General features: G+C 37.1%; 1 protein-coding gene across 1 annotated transcript; it reads left to right on the plus strand.

The window, feature by feature from the left end:
* The first annotated feature begins 1 nt into the window (after position 1).
* On the plus strand, positions 2-16,450 carry fpgt (fucose-1-phosphate guanylyltransferase). Its single transcript, XM_059502923.1, is given in 26 exon segments — positions 2-283; positions 528-695; positions 841-933; positions 2,143-3,537; positions 5,883-6,027; positions 6,167-6,270; positions 6,414-6,463; positions 6,466-6,511; positions 6,658-6,690; positions 6,693-6,790; positions 7,625-7,705; positions 7,707-7,743; positions 7,851-7,907; positions 8,230-8,317; positions 8,398-8,460; positions 8,536-8,730; positions 12,921-13,025; positions 13,198-13,248; positions 13,651-13,699; positions 13,957-13,986; positions 13,989-14,049; positions 14,052-14,075; positions 14,913-14,979; positions 14,981-15,021; positions 16,150-16,211; positions 16,291-16,450. Coding segments are annotated over 26 exon segments (3,354 nt in total). The 5' UTR covers positions 2-210; the 3' UTR covers positions 16,429-16,450.
* Positions 16,451-18,699: the final 2,249 nt, after the last annotated feature.

Here is an 18,699-nt window from a genome sequence, read left to right on the forward strand (position 1 = left end):
CGTCAGAGTTTGTTTGTCACGTGACTGGAACCCGGAAGTGCTTATGTGTACACAGGTTACAGGACACATCTAACGGGTTTAGTTGTTTTTTTTAAACGCCAAATAACATCTGTTATCGATGTCCTGTTGTTGGTTCAAATTTGTGGTTTATTAAAAGTGCCAGATGTTAGCGTAGTGATTTAGACAGATTTGACTGGTCAGATTCTCACAATGGCAGAGCGCTTTAACATCCATCTGCAAAAATCCACCAAGGACAAACTTGAAAAATTCAAACAAATAAGAGGTAAAGCTTCCGTTACATCTTTAGACTTTTCTTGTTTTTACAGCTGCTTGACTTGTTGATTGCTGCCGAGCGATTGTCTCAATCACATACCATGGTATTTACTAGATGTCCAAATAAACATGGTATTACTGTGGTACTTTTCTCTACTTTTGTTGCTGAGAATATTCACTTGCGTGACATTTTCTGCTCATAAGGGTTTCTATAACTATAAGCGGAGTAAAAGTTGTCTATTTCCCATCCACAGGTAAAAAAGTTCAGTCTGATGTATTCTGGGATCTTGTGGTCATCACTGCAGTGGATGAGGACCAGAGGTCTGCTTATCAAATTCAGATCAATGAGAAACTGGAGAGGAAAGAACTGCCTCTTGGCATCAATTATCATGTGTTTGCAGATCCTCCAGGATGCAAGATTGGTGAGATATATATATATATATATATATATATATATATATATATATATATATATATATATATATATATATATATATATATATATATAAAAAATATAAAATATTTAAAGTACATTTTTAAGAGTTGTTTCTTCTTCTGAACATACAGGTAATGGTGGATCAACTTTACATTCGCTGCAGTGTCTACATGATAAATATGGCAAGTCACTGTCAGGATTTAAAGTCATCCTTATTCATGCAGGTACTATATTAATCTTTGTAATATTCACCAAACCTCATTCATGCATTTTGTTTATTGTAAATGAGCTGTAATGCATAATTTAAAAGTTTAGGGTCAGAATTTTTTTTTTTAAGTTTTTGAAAGAAATCTCTTATGCTTACCAAGGCTGCATTTATTCATAAAATACAGTAAAAGAACAAGAAAAAAAACTAAATAAAAATAAAATACACTGTGACACATTATTACATTTCAAAATGACTGTTTCTGTTATGTATATTTTTGATATAAGTTTAGAATGTAATGTAAATGTAATTTATTACTGTGATGTCAAAGATCAATTTTCAGTGTACGTTACCCCAGTCTTCAGTGTCACATGATCCTTCAGAAATCATACAGGTGTACTAATTTGGTGCTCAAGAAATTATCAATGTATGTAAACAGTTAAGCTGCTTAATATTTTTTGAAAACTTTGTTACATATCTTTTCAGGATTCTATGATGAATAGAAAGTTGAAAAGGCAAGACAGGTTTATTTCTATAGTATATCTCATACACAATGATAATTCAAAGTGCTATACATAAAAGGAAGTGAAATAATGGTTAAAAACAATCACAAAAATAAAAGAAGGAATTTAAAAACTTTTAAAATTATCAAAAAATGTATTTAAAATGCATTTAAAATGTAAAAATAGAAAATCATTATATATAAAATACAGTACAATCAGTTCAGACATTGTATAGTGCTCATTCAATAAATGCACAGCTAAGCATTCAAGTTTTGAGTCTGGATTTAAATGTGGCTTATGTTTTAGCACATCTGATCTCTTCTGGAAACTGGTTCCAACTGCAGGCGGCATTATAGCGAAAAGCGGACTCTCCTTGTTTTGTGTGAACCCGTGGTATTTCTAACTGACTCGATCCTGAGTGGTCTGTTAGGTTTATATTCAGTGAGCATATCTGCAATGTATTTAGGTCCTAGGCCATTGAGTGGTTTATAAACGAGTTAAAGTACTTTAAAATCAAAATGTAACTGGAAGCCAGTGTAAGGACCCGAGGACTGGTGTGATATGTTCAGATTTCCTGGTTCTAGTCAGAATTCTAGCAGCAGTGTTCTGGATGAGCTGCAGCTGTCTAATAGTCTTCTTGGGAAGGCCAAGAAATCTTGGATATATTAATTTGTATACATTTTTTAAAATGTACTTATTTATCTATGCTTTTTTTATATTTGCAGGAGGATTCAGTCAACGTTTGCCCAGTGCCAGTGCCCTGGGTAAAATACTCACAGCTGTGCCCCTGGGAAACCCTTTATATCAAATGCTGGAGCTCAAACTTGCAATTTATGTGGATTTCCCCTCAAACATGAAGCCAGGAATGCTGGTTACCTGTGCTGATGATATAGAGCTCTACAGTGTTTCTGACCAAGAGAGTGTGGTGTTTGATAAGTCAGGTTTTACTGCCTTAGCACATCCCTCTCCTCTCTCTGTTGGTACCACTCATGGAGTTTTTGTTCTTGAACCAGCACACATGCCCAGAATTTGTGATATGGAATACAGAACTTGCTCTCAATTTCTGCACAAACCAAGCATTGAAAAGATGTTCAAATGCAACGCCGTTTGCAAGAGGGAAGGAGAGGAGTTTGTTTACACCGACAGCACTTACTATTTTGATTACGGGATTGCCATGACCCTGCTGACCTTGTTCCGTGAAATCAGCCCTCTGACATGTGAAATCGATGCCTATGGAGACTTTCTTCAAGCCCTGGGGCGAAGCGCTACTGTGGATTACACAGAAAACACTGCCAACGTCACAAAGAAGGAAAACGGTCTCGTTGAGATTCGCAGAAAGATTTTCCATCGTCTCAAAGGCACGGCACTCAACGTCATCCTGTTGAACAACTCCAAGTTTTATCATGTCGGCACCACAGAGGAATACTTGTTCCACTTCAGCACTGACCCCTGTCTCAGAGCAGAACTCGGCCTGGTCTCTGCTGCCTTCAGTGTGTGCGACTTGGAGCCATCGGAGAGAACTAGAGTTTGCGTGTCGCACAGTATCCTGCATCCCAGTGTGAGCATGTCCCAGGGCAGTGTTGTGGAATACTCCAGACTGGATGCTAGAGTTAAAGTCGGAAGTAGATCTATCATCAGTGGCTGCTGGATAGACACGGATCTAACAGTTCCAAGTGACACCTTCATACACTCTTTATCTGTAAACCTGGATGGAAAAACGGGTTTTGTGACTGTGGTTTTTGGTGTTAAAGATGATTTGAAGAAAAGTGTATCCAGTCCTGCTCATATGAAAGCATTGAGTTTGTTTAAGGTTAATCTGGAGGACTGTGTTGGACTCTGGGGTTTGTTTCCTGAGAAGGTCAGGTTCTCGGGAGACACATCTATGTGTAGTTTGTGGAACGCCTGCATTTTCCCAGTGTGCTCCAATCTAAAGGATTCATTTGTGATGTCACTGGGGATGCTGAAGGCACTGGATAGTGGAACCAGTTTCACACTACCAAAAAAAGCCACACTAACCTCTTTACAAGAAACTCTGCAGAACAAGAACCTGGAGGAAATGCTGAAATTTAGGAAAGAACTTTATGAAGACATTCTTAGGGTTAATTTAAGTCATTCTGTCTGAGCACGTGTGTAAATGATCAATAATTTAATTGCGTATGCTGCTCAGCAAAGGCAAAGCTTTGTAAGTACTGAGGCCATGTCTTCAAAGTAGTTTTTACTAAATTGATTTGAAATCAGTTTTCACACACTGTTTTTTCTAAATCTGAGCAATCGTATGATTTGGTATGAATTAGGTGTTAGGTGTGGTCCTTCTTACAAATTCCTATGAATTTACCACCTCGTAAATATGGTCAAACATTTACGTATTGCCATGAGATCAGATTGAGCCATTTGATGAAACTCTTAAAGTGCCCATAACAAACACTATAGAAATACCAAGACCGTCACTCACACTGCTGCGAATGGGAGAAAGTGCAACATGCAATATGGTGGACTAAGTCCCTCCTTCTGAATAAAAGAGCCAATCGGCAGATAGTAAAGTCATGCATCACTGCAGCTGCCATTAAGAGCTTTGTTTGCCATAGAAACAGTGTTTCAGCGAGTATTCACTAAATGGTTGTACCAAACCATTGTTTTTTTTTTAAAGATTTATTTTTTGCCATTTTTGCTTTTATTAGATAAGACAAGAACGAGAGAGAGGAGAGAGAGAGAGAGAGAGAGGGAAAAGGAAAAGTGCACAAGACGGGAGACAAACCTGTGAACCCTGAAGTGCAAAAACATTGGTGTGCTGCCCACTAGGCTATTTGCTCCAACGTCAGTGTTTCTCAATTCAATGTTTTTTTTTTTTTTCAGGCATGTTTATTTATTACATTTTTGTTGGAACAATTTAATTTTGTGTGTGGAGAGTTATTCCTTCTACTATATTTAAATATTTATCTTACTTGGAGCATCTTCACAAAACACCTATTAAGACATGATGAAGTATAAATCATGTGTGTAACCTCATACACAATTATCATTTAATTTACCCATTTTAAACTTTGTTGTGCAGGAAACATTTCTTATATGTTGGTGGAAATTGTGATATGTTTTGTCAGAAAGTTTATTTTATGATTTTTGTTTTATTTTACTATCAGTGGAATGCATCCTTGCTTACAAGTATTAACTTCTTTCAAAAAAATACAAATACAAATCTTACTGACCCCAAATTTTGAATGGTAGTGCCTTTCCTTTATAGAACACGGAGTCATCTGTTTTAGTCACATCCAAGTTCAGAGAGCGAAAGATAAAGAAATTTAGATGAGTCTTGATGCAGCTGTTGTCTGAAGAGAGAAATCGACCGTGACTTCACCCTGTAATAGGTACAGATCCTTAGAGAGGTCAGCTGTCATTGTTGACACACGTTCCACACCAAGGCTGATGTATTTTTAGCAGGGGCTGTGATCCCTTATCAGACTTTTCTCTATTGTGCCAAAGCATTTTGTTACCACTGCATGAGACTTTCCCTCCAACTAACTGTGTACAAAAGTTGAAACCAACCAATGTGATGGGGAATTATAAATCAAGACCCACTCAAACCTGAACAGTAAACATTAAGTTTCTTCAGCTGGCTGTTTGATTACTTCAGTTCAGTTCATTCATTCAGCTGTTGTTATACAATATTTCCAGTCTTTTAATCCTTGTTGACATTTACAGTCTTCACTGACAGTGAGTAAATATTGTTCTTGAATTCTTGTAAATTGGATTATCGTGTCAATGTTGTGGTCTTGATTCTACTTGTCTTGCTTAAGATGAGTGGGAAAAGAAAGAGAGATTCATATGCTGTTATAATTGAGAGACTGGAGTAACACTTGAAAATGAATGAGGAGGAGTTTAAGGAACTCAAACATGTTATCAGGTGAGACGGCCTGAAACTAAGTTTTCTTAGCCTCTTTTGTAGTGTACTATTAGTTAGTGTTTACAAATGTGGCTTAATGTGTGGCCTTCTATTTTAATAACGCAACTGAGGAAAGAATAAATGTTGAGATCTGTTTTATGCATTTTTGATACAGCTCAGATGAAGCAATAAATCCTGGAATGGATTCACTCTACTGCACCTAGCTGCATTCAAGGTCAGTCAAGGGTTAATATTCCCAAATGCTTTGTGCTTTTCAAATTTGAGAATTCAAATAACTGATAAAATCATCATAAACGACTACAGTCCATCAGTTAATGTATTGAGAAGTTAAAATCTGTATGTTTATAACAAACAAATCCATAATAAGAATTTATTATTATTACTTTAAACCGTTGTTTCCGGCTTGAGTCCTCTATTAAGAGTTTTTATAAATTTCTTTAAAAAAAAAAAAATGCTGCATCTGTTCCGATGAAGAAACTAACTCATCTAGATCTTAGATTTATGCCTGAGGGTCATGTTTACATTTTTGTGTGAACTAGTCTTTTAAAGCCTATCTCTCCTAAACAGTCAATGCTCAAGACAACGATGACCATGTTCTCCTTCATTTCAGCTCTCGATTTGGACACCAAGAGGTTGTTCGTTTCCTTCTGCAGGGCACCTTTGACAAACAGCCGCACTCTCTCAGCATCTATGGTGACACACCTCTCCACCTGTGAGTCCACCTGAGAAGTGAATCCCACACAACACAAGGTGGCAGTTAAACTCAACAAATGGCTAAAGTGGAAGTAAATGATCTGGAGTCTGGAGAGCAGTTATAGTGATTGTGATCTGAGTCTCATATTCTCCATCAGAGCCTGCTACAATGGAAAACTTGAAGTGGTGCAGGAGATTATTCAGTTGTCGGGCAGAGAGAGTCTGTGTAAGGAGAACATTTTCAGTGAGACAGCTTTCACAGGTAACGTTCCTCCTGACCACTTCCGATTGTTACACTTTCATTAGTTATATAGAAATGTGCATTCCTTCAAAGACAGATTAGGTTAAGACACCTGCTGATCCTGTTGTTACACACTAAATTAATGTCTAATGTACTCTGTAGAGCCTACACCTACGGCAAGAACCTGGAAATGGTCAAGTATCTGCTCAGTCAGAATGCAATGCCGTGAGCATCAACCATCAGGGGCGAGATGGGCACACACGTATGATGACAGCTGTAATCTGGTTTACATCAAAAAATGATGACAAAAATTCTGAAATCCTATGTGAATTGACATCTTAGTGTTATAAGACAGACATTATATGTTTTAAGTTATGTTGATAGTCTGGTTGATATTTGAAACAACAGGTCTCCATAATGCCTGTTTCCATGGACACATCCGATTGTCAAATTTCTTTTGGACAACGGGGCAGATATGAATCTGGTAGCTTGTGACCCCAGCCTGCCCCAGTGGGGGAAAAGGACATCTGTCTGTCTGTCTGTCTGTCTCTCTGTCTCTCTGTCTGTCTGTCTGTCTATCACATCTTGTCTATGTATCATATATTTCTATTCTTGCTCACATTTAACTCACACTCACGACACACACACACAGACATGTATGAATACAGAGAATGTCTAAAATGACAGAAAATAGGAATGCTGTTCATGAACTATTTCATATACTAACTCAGGTATAAGCCTTGATTTTTTTTAGATGTGTGACTGACAAATATACATTTTACTATATATAATAAAACTAAATAAAAAAAATAAATGCATTTAGCAGACGCTTTTATCCAAAGCGACTTGCAGTGCATTCAGGCTATCAATTTTTACCTATCATGTGTTCCCGGGGAATCTATATATAATATATTTTATAAATGCTATACATTTCTGGAACGGTACTGTTAAAACATACATACACATAGTATTCTTAAAATCACCTATTCTGCTCGTGTAACAATGAGAACAGTGATCCTCTGGCCACATATTGGGTAAGAAGGGTAAACTGACTGGGGTCGTCCAAACATTCTCCCACAAACTGGATCACACAGGGGTGGTGGAGACGGCACAGGATGGACACCTCCCGACAGAACATATCTGTATCTGACTTTGAGCAGTATGTGTTTGCGCGGTACCTGTGGAAAGGTTATCTTATTGCAGCACATTTCTTTGTAGACCTTTCCAAAGGAACCTACAGTTGCAGTGTTTTAGTGGATTAGGTTTTAATGGGGGACTCAGAGAGAGCTAATATTTATCACTGAATTGACATAACTGATCCAATAATCTCGTTAAACTCCAGTTCAGAAAGTTGAAGGTGGAAGTTGGATGGAAGACTTATATATATATATATATATATATAAATATATAGATAGCCATTGTTACTTTGCTAAAACACTACAAACAACCTCAGGATTTTGTTACCCTGCAATGAATATTCTCAACCAGGAGGGGGTATGAGACACTCTCCACATATAGCTTGACATATCTGTACAATGAATTATCTGGTTGAACAAATCTGTTGCTGCTGTGAATTATTTTATTGTTGTTTTCTGTTGCAGATGGATCATATGTTTCTGTTCCTTCTCCACTGGGAAAGATCAAGAGTATGACTAAAGGTAAAGCACACACACATACACACAGTTAGCTGACACCATGAATCACTGTTGCTATGATACTCTTTTTATGTGCTGAAATACTGCAACCCCCAGTCACCAAAACCTTCTGGGAGTCAGTGAGTCAGAAATTGTCTCATAACAAATTGCAACAGTTTAAGCCTTTAAGTTTGTATCTGTAACTGACATTACAAATAACATGAACCATCTTTTGTGACTCATGGGCATATTTCAACAACATAAGCTGATTAGAGTTTCATATAATGATTGATGTGAAGGTATTAAACAAACAAACAAACTCCTGTTTACCCTCTTTTCTCCTCAGAGAAGGCAGATGTGCTTCTCCTGAGAGCAAGTCTTCCATCCAACTTCCACATTCAACTTTCTGAACTGGAGTTTAACGAGATTATTGGATCAGTTATGTCAATTCAGTGATAAATATTAGCTCTCTCTGAGTCCCCCATTAAAACCTAATCCACTAAAACACTGCAACTGTAGGTTCCTTTGGAAAGGTCTACAAAGGAATGTGCCGCAATAAGATAGTTGCAATTAAACGGTAAGAGCTTTTTGCTTGTTTTTCCTTATTGTCCACATCATGTATACAAAGTAAACTGCCATAACCTTTCCACAGGTACCGCGCAAACACATACTGCTCAAAGTCAGGTACAGATATGTTCTGTCGGGAGGTGTCCATCCTGTGCCGTCTCAACCACCCCTGTGTGATCCAGTTTGTGGGAGCATGTTTGGACGACCCCAGTCAGTTTACCTTTCTTACCCAATATGTGGCCAGAGGATCACTGTTCTCATTGTTACACGAGAAGAAGAGGTGATTTTAAGAATACTATGTGTATGTACAACCCGAATTCCGGAAAAGTTGGGACGTTTTTTAAATTTTAATAAAATGAAAACTAAAGTAATTTCAAATCACATGAGCCAATATTTTATTCACAATAGAACATAGATAACGTAGCAAATGTTTAAACTGAGAAATTTTACACTTTTATCCACTTAATTAGCTCATTTAAAATTTAATGCCTGCTACACAGTGTTGGGAAGGTTACTTTGGAAATGTAATAGGTTACAGATTACAAGTTACCCTGTTTAAAATGTAATAGTAGTGTAACTTTTTCAATTACTTTATTAAAGTAATGTAACTAATTACTTTTGAGTACTTTTTGATTACTTTTCTAAATTTGTGAAAATTAAAGAATAATAAATAAAAGCATATACATCAACTTAAATACAGTTATCTAATAAGCATGTGACGTATTCTGTGTACTAAACTCCTAAAACATTGGTGTTTTTTTTAAACTGCTGTCTCTTTGTATATGATGATAGTTTTCTCAAAATAAGTAAAATGCACATTAAGTGACACAAAGCAGTTCTAGAAATTATGTTTATGTGCTCGTGTACTCCTATACTGAGGCAGCAGAGGTTGAAAACACTGCGAGCTTCAGTAGGCCTATGTGTAGTAAATGAAACCATGTCTTTGCCATTAATTTACAGGAGAGGCGGACTGGGAAAAAAATTCAGACTGGAAAATTCAAACTCATACAAACAAATTCATGGACAAAACAATTTTTTTTTGTATGGACCTGACATAAAAAAGGTTTAAATCTTTAATTTGGGGACATGCAAAATAATTAAAAGTTCTCTCCTGAACTGCACCTTCACTTCCATTTTTCTCTTCAGTCTCTTTATTTTGCCCTGTTATCCATCTCTCTCATGACTTTAATACTCAAGATTGAACAAAACTATACTTTACAATACAATACTCTACAATACTACAATATCTTTATAGAAAAATCCTAATACTGTACACGAGTCATGTTTTTCCCTTACAGAAATTAACCTTGCTTTTATTAGCCTATATAAAAGTAAAATAACCTTGTTATGTTTTTGTTTTTTTGCAAATGGATTGATATTTATTTTTAAATAAATACATTTGTAAAATAATTTTACATTTTTGGTTACCACATTTAAATGTTAATTTTCGTAAGGGTTGTGTTATTGTCTGTCGTAGCTCCCCCTAAACCTATAAAAAAAAAATCGGAATTTTTTTCAGATAAATTCCTACTGTAACATTACAACTGATAATAATGATGTCCTTTATATAGTATTTTGAGTGATGACTGGTGAGCAACGTGCTGCTGCTTGATTAAATAAAAAAAAAAAAAAAAGACAAAAAAGCATCTTTACAGATGAAACTGACCTGAAACCCTGAACAGTAGTTCTGCTTCTCTGCTCCAGCAGTCCACTCTATTCTCTCTCTCTCTCTCTCTCTCTCTCTCTCTCTCACTCTCTCTCTCTCTCTCTCTCTCTCTCTCTCTCGCATTGATTACTCTAAGTCTGATCCAAACCGTTTGGCGGAGGAGCAGAGAGCGCGCGAGTCATGACTAACACTTCATGACTTATTAGAGATTTAATTATCAAATGGCGGATTCGCAAATGATCGCTTTAGTACATTCGGCAGGCAATTATACAATAATGATATTAAATAGTGGGGCAAAATTGTCTGCCAGGCCACCGGGAATTGTCCCGTTTCTCCCGGTGTCCAGTCCGCGCCTGATTTTCACAGACACGCAGAATGTGCAAGTCATATATTGCATTTTTGGGGCTTTATATTCACAGACACTAGTCGATGTCATGTTTTGATACAAGTGTAGCTACTGACCTACTTTTGATTTAGTCATCCAAAATGTGGCATATTCCGTCCGCGTTAGGCATTTCGTTTTTATGACTGGATTCTACGAACCAGACTGTATTTCCGCATCCCGGAAATTATTAGGGCGGTATGTCTCAGAATAGTCAGTGCAATTTGGGAAAGAAATCAGTTAAATCTGTATGTGGATGTGTGTAAATATTCAAATGTAATCCCCTTTGTAATCGTTAAAAATTTCATAAGTAACTGTAATTTAATTACTCATTCTTTCGTAGTAACTGTAACTAATTACAGTTACAATAATTTTGTAATTAAATTACGTAACGCCGTTACATGTAACTAGTTACTCCCCAACACTGCTGCTACAGGTCTCAAAAAAGTTGGCACGGGGGCAACAAATGGCTAAAAAAGCAAGCAGTTTTGAAAAGATTCAGCTGGGAGAACATCTAGTTAATTGATATCAGGTCTGTAACATGATTAGCTATAAAAGCTTTGTCTTAGAGAAGCAGAGTCTCTCAGAAGTAAAGATGGGCAGAGGCTCTCCAATCTGTGAAAGACTGCGTAAAAAAATTGTGGAAAACTTTAAAAACAATGTTCCTCAACGTCAAATTGCAAAGGCTTTGCAAATCTCATCATCTACAGTGCATAACATCATCAAAAGATTCAGAGAAACTGGAGAAATCTCTGTGCGTAAGGGATGGGAGGGACACTCATCGGCATGATTGTGTCAATGACATTACTAAATGGGCACAGGAATACTTTCAGAAACCACTGTCGGTAAACACAATCCGCCGTGCCATCAGCAGATGCCAACTAAAGCTCTATCATGCAAAAAGGAAGCCATATGTGAACATGGTCCAGAAGCGCCGTCGTGTCCTGTGGGCCAAGGCTCATTTAAAATGGACTATTTCAAAGTGGAATAGTGTTTTATGGTCAGACGAGTCCAAATTTGACATTCTTGTTGGAAATCACGGACGCCGTGTCCTCCGGGCTAAAGAGGAGGGAGACCTTCCAGCATGTTATCAGCGTTCAGTTCAAAAGCCAGCATCTCTGATGGTATGGGGGTGCATAAGTGCATACGGTATGGGCAGCTTGCATGTTTTGGAAGGCTCTGTGAATGCTGAAAGGTATATAAAGGTTTTAGAGCAACATATGCTTCCCTCCAAACAACGTCTATTTCAGGGAAGGCCTTGTTTATTTCAGCAGGACAATGCAAAACCACATACTGCAGCTATAACAACAGCATGGCTTCGTCGTAGAAGAGTCCGGGTGCTAACCTGGCCTGCCTGCAGTCCAGATCTTTCACCTATAGAGAACATTTGGCGCATCATTAAACGAAAAATACGTCAAAGACGACCACGAACTCTTCAGCAGCTGGAAATCTATATAAGGCAAGAATGGGACCAAATTCCAACAGCAAAACTCCAGCAACTCATAGCCTCAATGCCCAGACGTCTTCAAACTGTTTTGAAAAGAAAAGGAGATGCTACACCATGGTAAACATGCCCCGTCCCAACTATTTTGAGACCTGTAGCAGAAATCAAAATTGAAATGAGCTCATTTTGTGCATAAAATTGTAAACTTTCTCAGTTTAAACATTTGCTATTTTATCTATGTTCTATTGTGAATAAAATATTGGCTCATGTGATTTGAAAGTCTTTTAGTTTTCATTTTATTAAAATTTAAAAAACGTCCCAACTTTTCCGGAATTCGGGTTGTATGTGTTAACAGTACTGTTCGAGAAATGTATAGCATTTTTCCATTTATAATATTAGAAAAAAATTATATTTCAAATAAATGCTGCTGATTTATCAAACAGTATAAAATGTCAGTTACCATAAAAATATTAAGCTTCACCATTTGCAACATTGATAATAATAAGAAATGTTTCTTGAGCACCAAATTAGCATATTAGAATTATTTCTGTAGGATAATTTGAAGAATGAGTAACGACTTTTTTTTTTAATTGCCTTAAAAAAAAATTAAAAAAAAGATTTTTAAATAATGTTTCCAAACATTATTGTTCCAATGCAATTATTTGAACTTGCATTATGTAAAATTGGGTGGTTAGTGTTGCAATTCCCATTTCCACAGTAACAGCAACTTTTCTAATTGGTTCTCTTATAGTTAAGTCCTGACTAGAACGTAACTATAAGAGAAAGAAATCTGAAGCAATCTAGGATTTGTTTTTAGGACCTACATCAATTCCACTAAGCATCTGATTTCTACTTAGTGCTCCATATGCAGTTTAAGGTGATCATCATCTCATTGATCTGTTTGAGTTGGAATGATGGGTTTGTGTATTGATCAGTGGTGAGGAGGAGGTGTTCATTTAATTATGTCTTTACATCTAGAATCATCGATCAGCAGTCCATGTTCATCATTGCTCTTGATGTAGTGAAGGCCATGAATTATCTGCACAATCTGATCCAACCAATCATTCACAGAGACCTCAACAGGTTAGTCACCACCATCATCATCATCATCATCACATGCTTCGTTCAATAATCATGGTATTTCTTTGTCCATTTGTGTAAACCGTCCTATTCCATAGTAGACAGCTGGATGAAATGTGGCATTCTAAGCTATTTTTTTATTTAAACATCCTTTCATCCAATGATAAGCTTTCAGTCATAATATTCTGCTTTATGAAGATGGACACGCTGTGGTGGCTGATTTTGGAGGTACAATATGTCACTTTTAGCATTGTACTTGAACTAAGTCTTACCTCAGTCTGCTTTAATATGTCAGAGCAAAAACAGTTGAGTCAAGTTAAAAATCTTGGTTCTAACATTACATTTATGCCTGGAAAAAAAATCTGAAAGCTTTAGGATTAAAAAAAAAAATACACAAAATAGTGACGATTTCTCAGTCACTCACAAATCTGAGCATGTGAATTTCTTTGTGCAAAGGGTCAGATTTTCCAGCTTCAAGATGCTCTTTGGATGTCAATCAACAGCTTCAGTGCTGTGATCATAAAAGCAAAAGTTGGACAAACCAAATACTAAGACAACTGTATTAAATTAGAAAAAGGCACTTTTGATCTGCACAATTTATGTAATGATAATACTACTCCGTTGTTCTTGAGTCTCGCTTGTCTGTGGACGAGGATACTATGACTAAACAACCTGGGGTACATGCATTCTGTGTTCTTGATTAATTCTGTCTATTAATTATCACCTTAAAAAGTTAATGCATTAATAATCTCTTTCAGCGCATGCAAGCTGTTTTAGTACTGCCTACATTGCGGTTTTTGCTCTCTTGTACGTCATGTTAAGTACGACAGTGTGTCTTTGGTGGGTATGTGTGCCTGTCCTTTGGGGTTAGTGGGCGTTTTGTAAGTCACACATTGTTTTGTGTTCGTCATTTTGCTCTCATTATGCTCTGCAGAACCTGTGTTGGATGGTCCCAGAGGTGTTTCTACCCAATGTACACTCTACACGGTGAAAGCCGACATGTTCAGCTATGCTCTCTGCTTGTGGGAGCTCCATTTGCACATCTCAAACCAGGCACTGCACTGACCCTCAATGCCCTTTAGACTGGCTTATATTGTTTCAATTCCTCTGTATTTGGAAATTTTTATGGGTTTTTCATCTTTATTTTTTAAGTTGATAAACAAAATATTCATTATAAAGTACTAAACATGAGAATTTACTCACCCTCAGACCATTCAAGATATAGATGGGTTTGTTTTGTGATTCAAACAGATTTGGAGATATTTTGCATTACTTGCTCACCAGTGGATCCTCTGCAGTGAATGGGTGCCGTCAGAAACAAACAGTCCAAAATAATACACATGAATCCAGTCCATTTAACTTCTTGTGAATCTAAAAACTTTGTGTTCACAATAAACAAATTTAAAACCAATTTTTTTTTCACTGGAGGAAGCATTACTTTGGAATATAGAGATGTATTTTGACCAGAAGCGACTGTTTAAATTTAAATTGCTTTAATAAGGGATTTGTTTATTACACACATTTTCACTTTTCACTTCTTAAGATGTTAATTGATGGACTTGAGTGATGTGGATTATTGTGATGTTTTTATCAGCTGTTTGGAGTCTCATTCTAACGGCACCCATTCACTGAAGAGGATCAACTGGTGAGCAAGTAATGTAATGCTTAAATTCTCCAAACCTGTTTTGATGAACAAACAACTCATTTACATCTTGGATAGCCTGAGGATCAGTACATTTTCATTTTCTGGGTGAACTTTTCCTTTAAAAATATGCAATAAAAGTATTAAAACAGATGAAAATATATATTTCCATTAAATTATCAAAAAAGCGTATTAGTATTATAATGATATAGAAAGGTCTCACTTTAATCTTGGTGAACTCTTTACAGCTGCACCTGCGGCAGATATGGCGTATCATCATGTCCACCCTCCTATTAGATACTCGATTCCCAAACCCTGCATTGCTTCAGAGAGGCTGGAATGTCTGTCCAGAGGTGAGTGACCCACATCCAGCCCAAAAGATGCTCAGAGAAGAAGATACGCAGACTAACTTTAAATGCATGTAAACTATTTTTTTTAAATCACTATGAATTTAGAATAGCTGCTTTTCCATAGTTTAAATTCTAACATTTAGTTGCTTGCTCAAATTTTTGCAAGTACATAAAGTATCATAAAATAATAATAATAATAAATCGAAATAAAGAGCTTAAACTAATTTAGAAATATTACAATTCTTAAAATCCAACAATTATTTTTTCTGTCTCCTTGCATGGCCCTATATTAAATCCAATCATGAACTACTACTCTGTGCCACTGAGTCTGTTTATAATCAGTTAGATTACCCAGAATGCCTTATCTCTGTGCCTCAGGACAATTTGCATTTCTTTTTCTTTTGTTGAGCATCCAGTTGCTAGCCTACCGTGTCTCTCTACAACAAACCTGTGCCAGCCCAGGTGTTATTTCTTATATACAGCTTCTTTGCAATGTTCTCAGTGCTGGTCATCAGGTGCGGGGCTGAAACTGTGTCAAGCGTGCTTGTTAGGAATGTGCCCTGGTAACAAGTGCAGCTTGACACTATTCTCTAGAGCAAAGAGCTTTTGCTGAGCAACACGTTAAAAGAGCAAGGATACTAACAGCTTGTATGGTGCATTCATTTAGTGTCACTTAAAGAGATGAACAAGATTCCGTTTGAAATAACTGCTTTCACATGATCCTTTAGAAATCATTCTGATATGCAGATTTGCTGCTCAAGAAACATTTCTTACTATTATCAAAGTTGAAAACAGTTGTGATGCTAAATATATTTATAGGGACCTTTATGTACATAAACAACATAGGATTCTTTATACAAAGCATATCATTGCCAGTCATTTCAGCTGTGGTGTATATATGGCCTTCATGGTCTTTTTAATTCATGTGTGTTTTTTGTGTCTCTTTTCTCTGATGAAGAACTGTGTCTGGTCTTTTGAAGTCCTTCACTCTTGATGTTTGGCGATCAGCGAGTCCTCTTCAGAGGAGCAGCTGATTGGATAGCCAGAGATTATTTCCTGTAAAAAAAAAAAAAAAAAAAAAAAAAAAAACTCTTTGATGAAAATCCCCTATTTTTGACTCTGTCTGACAGGAAAGACCCAAGTTCAGAGTTTTCAGAAGTGGTTGCCAAAATACAGGAATGCCTATGTAATGTGGAGGTTATTATACATGCACAGATCTACTATACATTGTTATTCTCTTTGTCAAATACTTATTCATATTTCTATGTGTGTCCAGCTAATGTCTCCAGCCTCCAGTAACAGCAGTGGTTCTCTTTCACCCTCATCCTCCACTGACTGCCTGGTGGCACGTGGTTGTCCTGGAAGTCATGTAGCTCCCCTTCGAGTTGGAATATGCCAAATAACACCCAATTAGCAATTTGGACCCAAAAGTACACAAACACACAAATCTATCACAAACCTACGTACTATCCATGAATGAGACTATGATTTGGCAAACTAAGTTGTATTTTCTAGGAAAAGCCTTCCACCAACTTATCGCCAAACTACATTAGTGAGAAATCAAATATGAATTTAAATAGAGGCCATTGCGTCATACACATTCATTAATGGAGGAGTCAGGTCACCTTGCTCCTTTGTTTGGTCACTCAGTGCCTTGCAGTCCAACCACAACACTTCTGTACAGTCTGAAGTGCTGTTGCTTGGAAACAAAGGCATGAAAACAAAAGAAAGCAACTGTAACTTGCACGACATTCACCTTTGCTGGTGGTCACCTCTTAATTCTTTATGGGTGGTGATGAATGTGTGTGTGTGTTTTGGAGGAACCAGGCAACTGTCAACAAAACCACCAACTGAGAAATTCCTAGAAGGGACTCCTACTTTGGAGCCTATTTTAGTCATAATCTTAGCAATGTGATGTTTTATGTAACCAGATCTAGCAATGTATGCAGTTAGGTGGTGTAAGCAATAAATCAGGCTAAAGTGACACTGTGAATGACTAAATAGAAAACCAATTCAAAAGAGGATCATCTGAGCAGGACAAACCCTGCAAGGCCTCACTGAGCTGATATGACTACATCAAAGCAACAGCCAATTTAGCATCATTAAAATTTCATATCGCAGAAGAATCGTGCTTGTTCTGTGGTCTTTAAAACCAATACTAATCGCATTGTTGATTCAATCCTTTCTTTTATCTTGACAGCTCTGGTCAGAGGTCTTCACAGGGCTTGTCTCTGGATGAGCTGAGGAGGAACATGCAGTTCCCACCCATTGACCGAAATGGTTGGTGTCCAACTGGAAATGACTATCAAACATGTGATTCATCTGTTTATGTAACAGCTTAATGGGGGACAACATTGTTTTTCATTTTAATGGCAACAGTCATGTTTTAAAGTTAACATGACATTTTCACAAAGACGAGAGCACTGTCTGCGTGTCAGCATATGGTGCAACAAGTGGGTGGTTGTATTAGAGTGAGTGTCAGTCACTGTGTTCTGTGCTGTTCCCGCAGGATATGTGTCAGATCCCATGAGCACCATGTGTTTCCATTCAGGCAGCAGCAATGGAAATTTTGAGGACAGCAACTAGAATCAGCAACTATCTGAAGAACATCACACAAAAAACACACTTGCATACATGACATGTCTGATCATCATAATTATGAGCTTCACATTGCTGTCAAAGTTGTAATGTTCAAAGAGCTCTGACTTCTTTCAACCAAAATGGATCGACAAACATGAATCAAAACCTCATGAGTCATTTGGCAAATAAGAGTGTTATTAAAGAAACATTATTTCTTTAATATTTTTATATTGTGTTTTTTGTTTTAGTGTCGAGTAAGTATCTGGTAGAGCGGGACAAATATGTGTATTTCAGTATTTTATTCTAATTTCAAATGCAAACAGCTTTTTTAGACATATGCCAGCAAGAGAAACAGGAACTTGATAGGATCATGACTGATGTCAGCTAACAACACAGTCACTGTTAGAGCAGTTTGGCCTTGCTTGTGGAATCGAAACATCTCATGTTTTGATTTTAACTCCCATGATCTTTATAAATATGACAAGAAACAAAGAAGGTATCATAGCAATGTATGTGAACTAATCCAGTGTAAAATCACAAGAACACCACTAAACTAGTGCCAAAAATCGGCAAGGTGTTTATGTCATTCTACTAATACTATATTAATCAGGAGCACAGAGGAAAGCGCAAGCATTGAGGTTTTAGTTAAATTGTTTTAGTTAAGTTCTGAAGTATGTCAGTATACAGCTAGTGCAGTCTGACCAACTGGAGGGCTCCGCATCATGAATAATTAAATTATTTGTGCTGTGCGAGTCCTACGGTGTCTATTTTCAGTGGGCTGTTGATAGCTTTCCTAACAAGCACACAGGACTCACTGTGGGTCTCAGATAAGAAAAAGGAAGTGCCGCTATTTTAAACGCATTAATATGGGTCCAATCCTGCTCCTGGAATGCCAATGTCTTGCAGAGTTCAGTTCAAACTTTCCCCAAAACACCTGTCTGAAAGTTATAGAAAACCCTGATTAACTGGTTCAGATAGGTTTAATTGGGGTTGGACCTAAACTCGACGGATCAGGAGAAGGATTGGACACCCCTGGGTTAGCTGAAGGATTTACTATTGTTCTAATAACTGTTATCTGTGTGAGCAGTCATTAATCTTGGATATC

This window comes from Carassius carassius, chromosome 21 (assembly GCF_963082965.1).
Source record: "Carassius carassius chromosome 21, fCarCar2.1, whole genome shotgun sequence".
NCBI classification, from domain to species: Eukaryota; Metazoa; Chordata; class Actinopteri; order Cypriniformes; family Cyprinidae; genus Carassius; species Carassius carassius.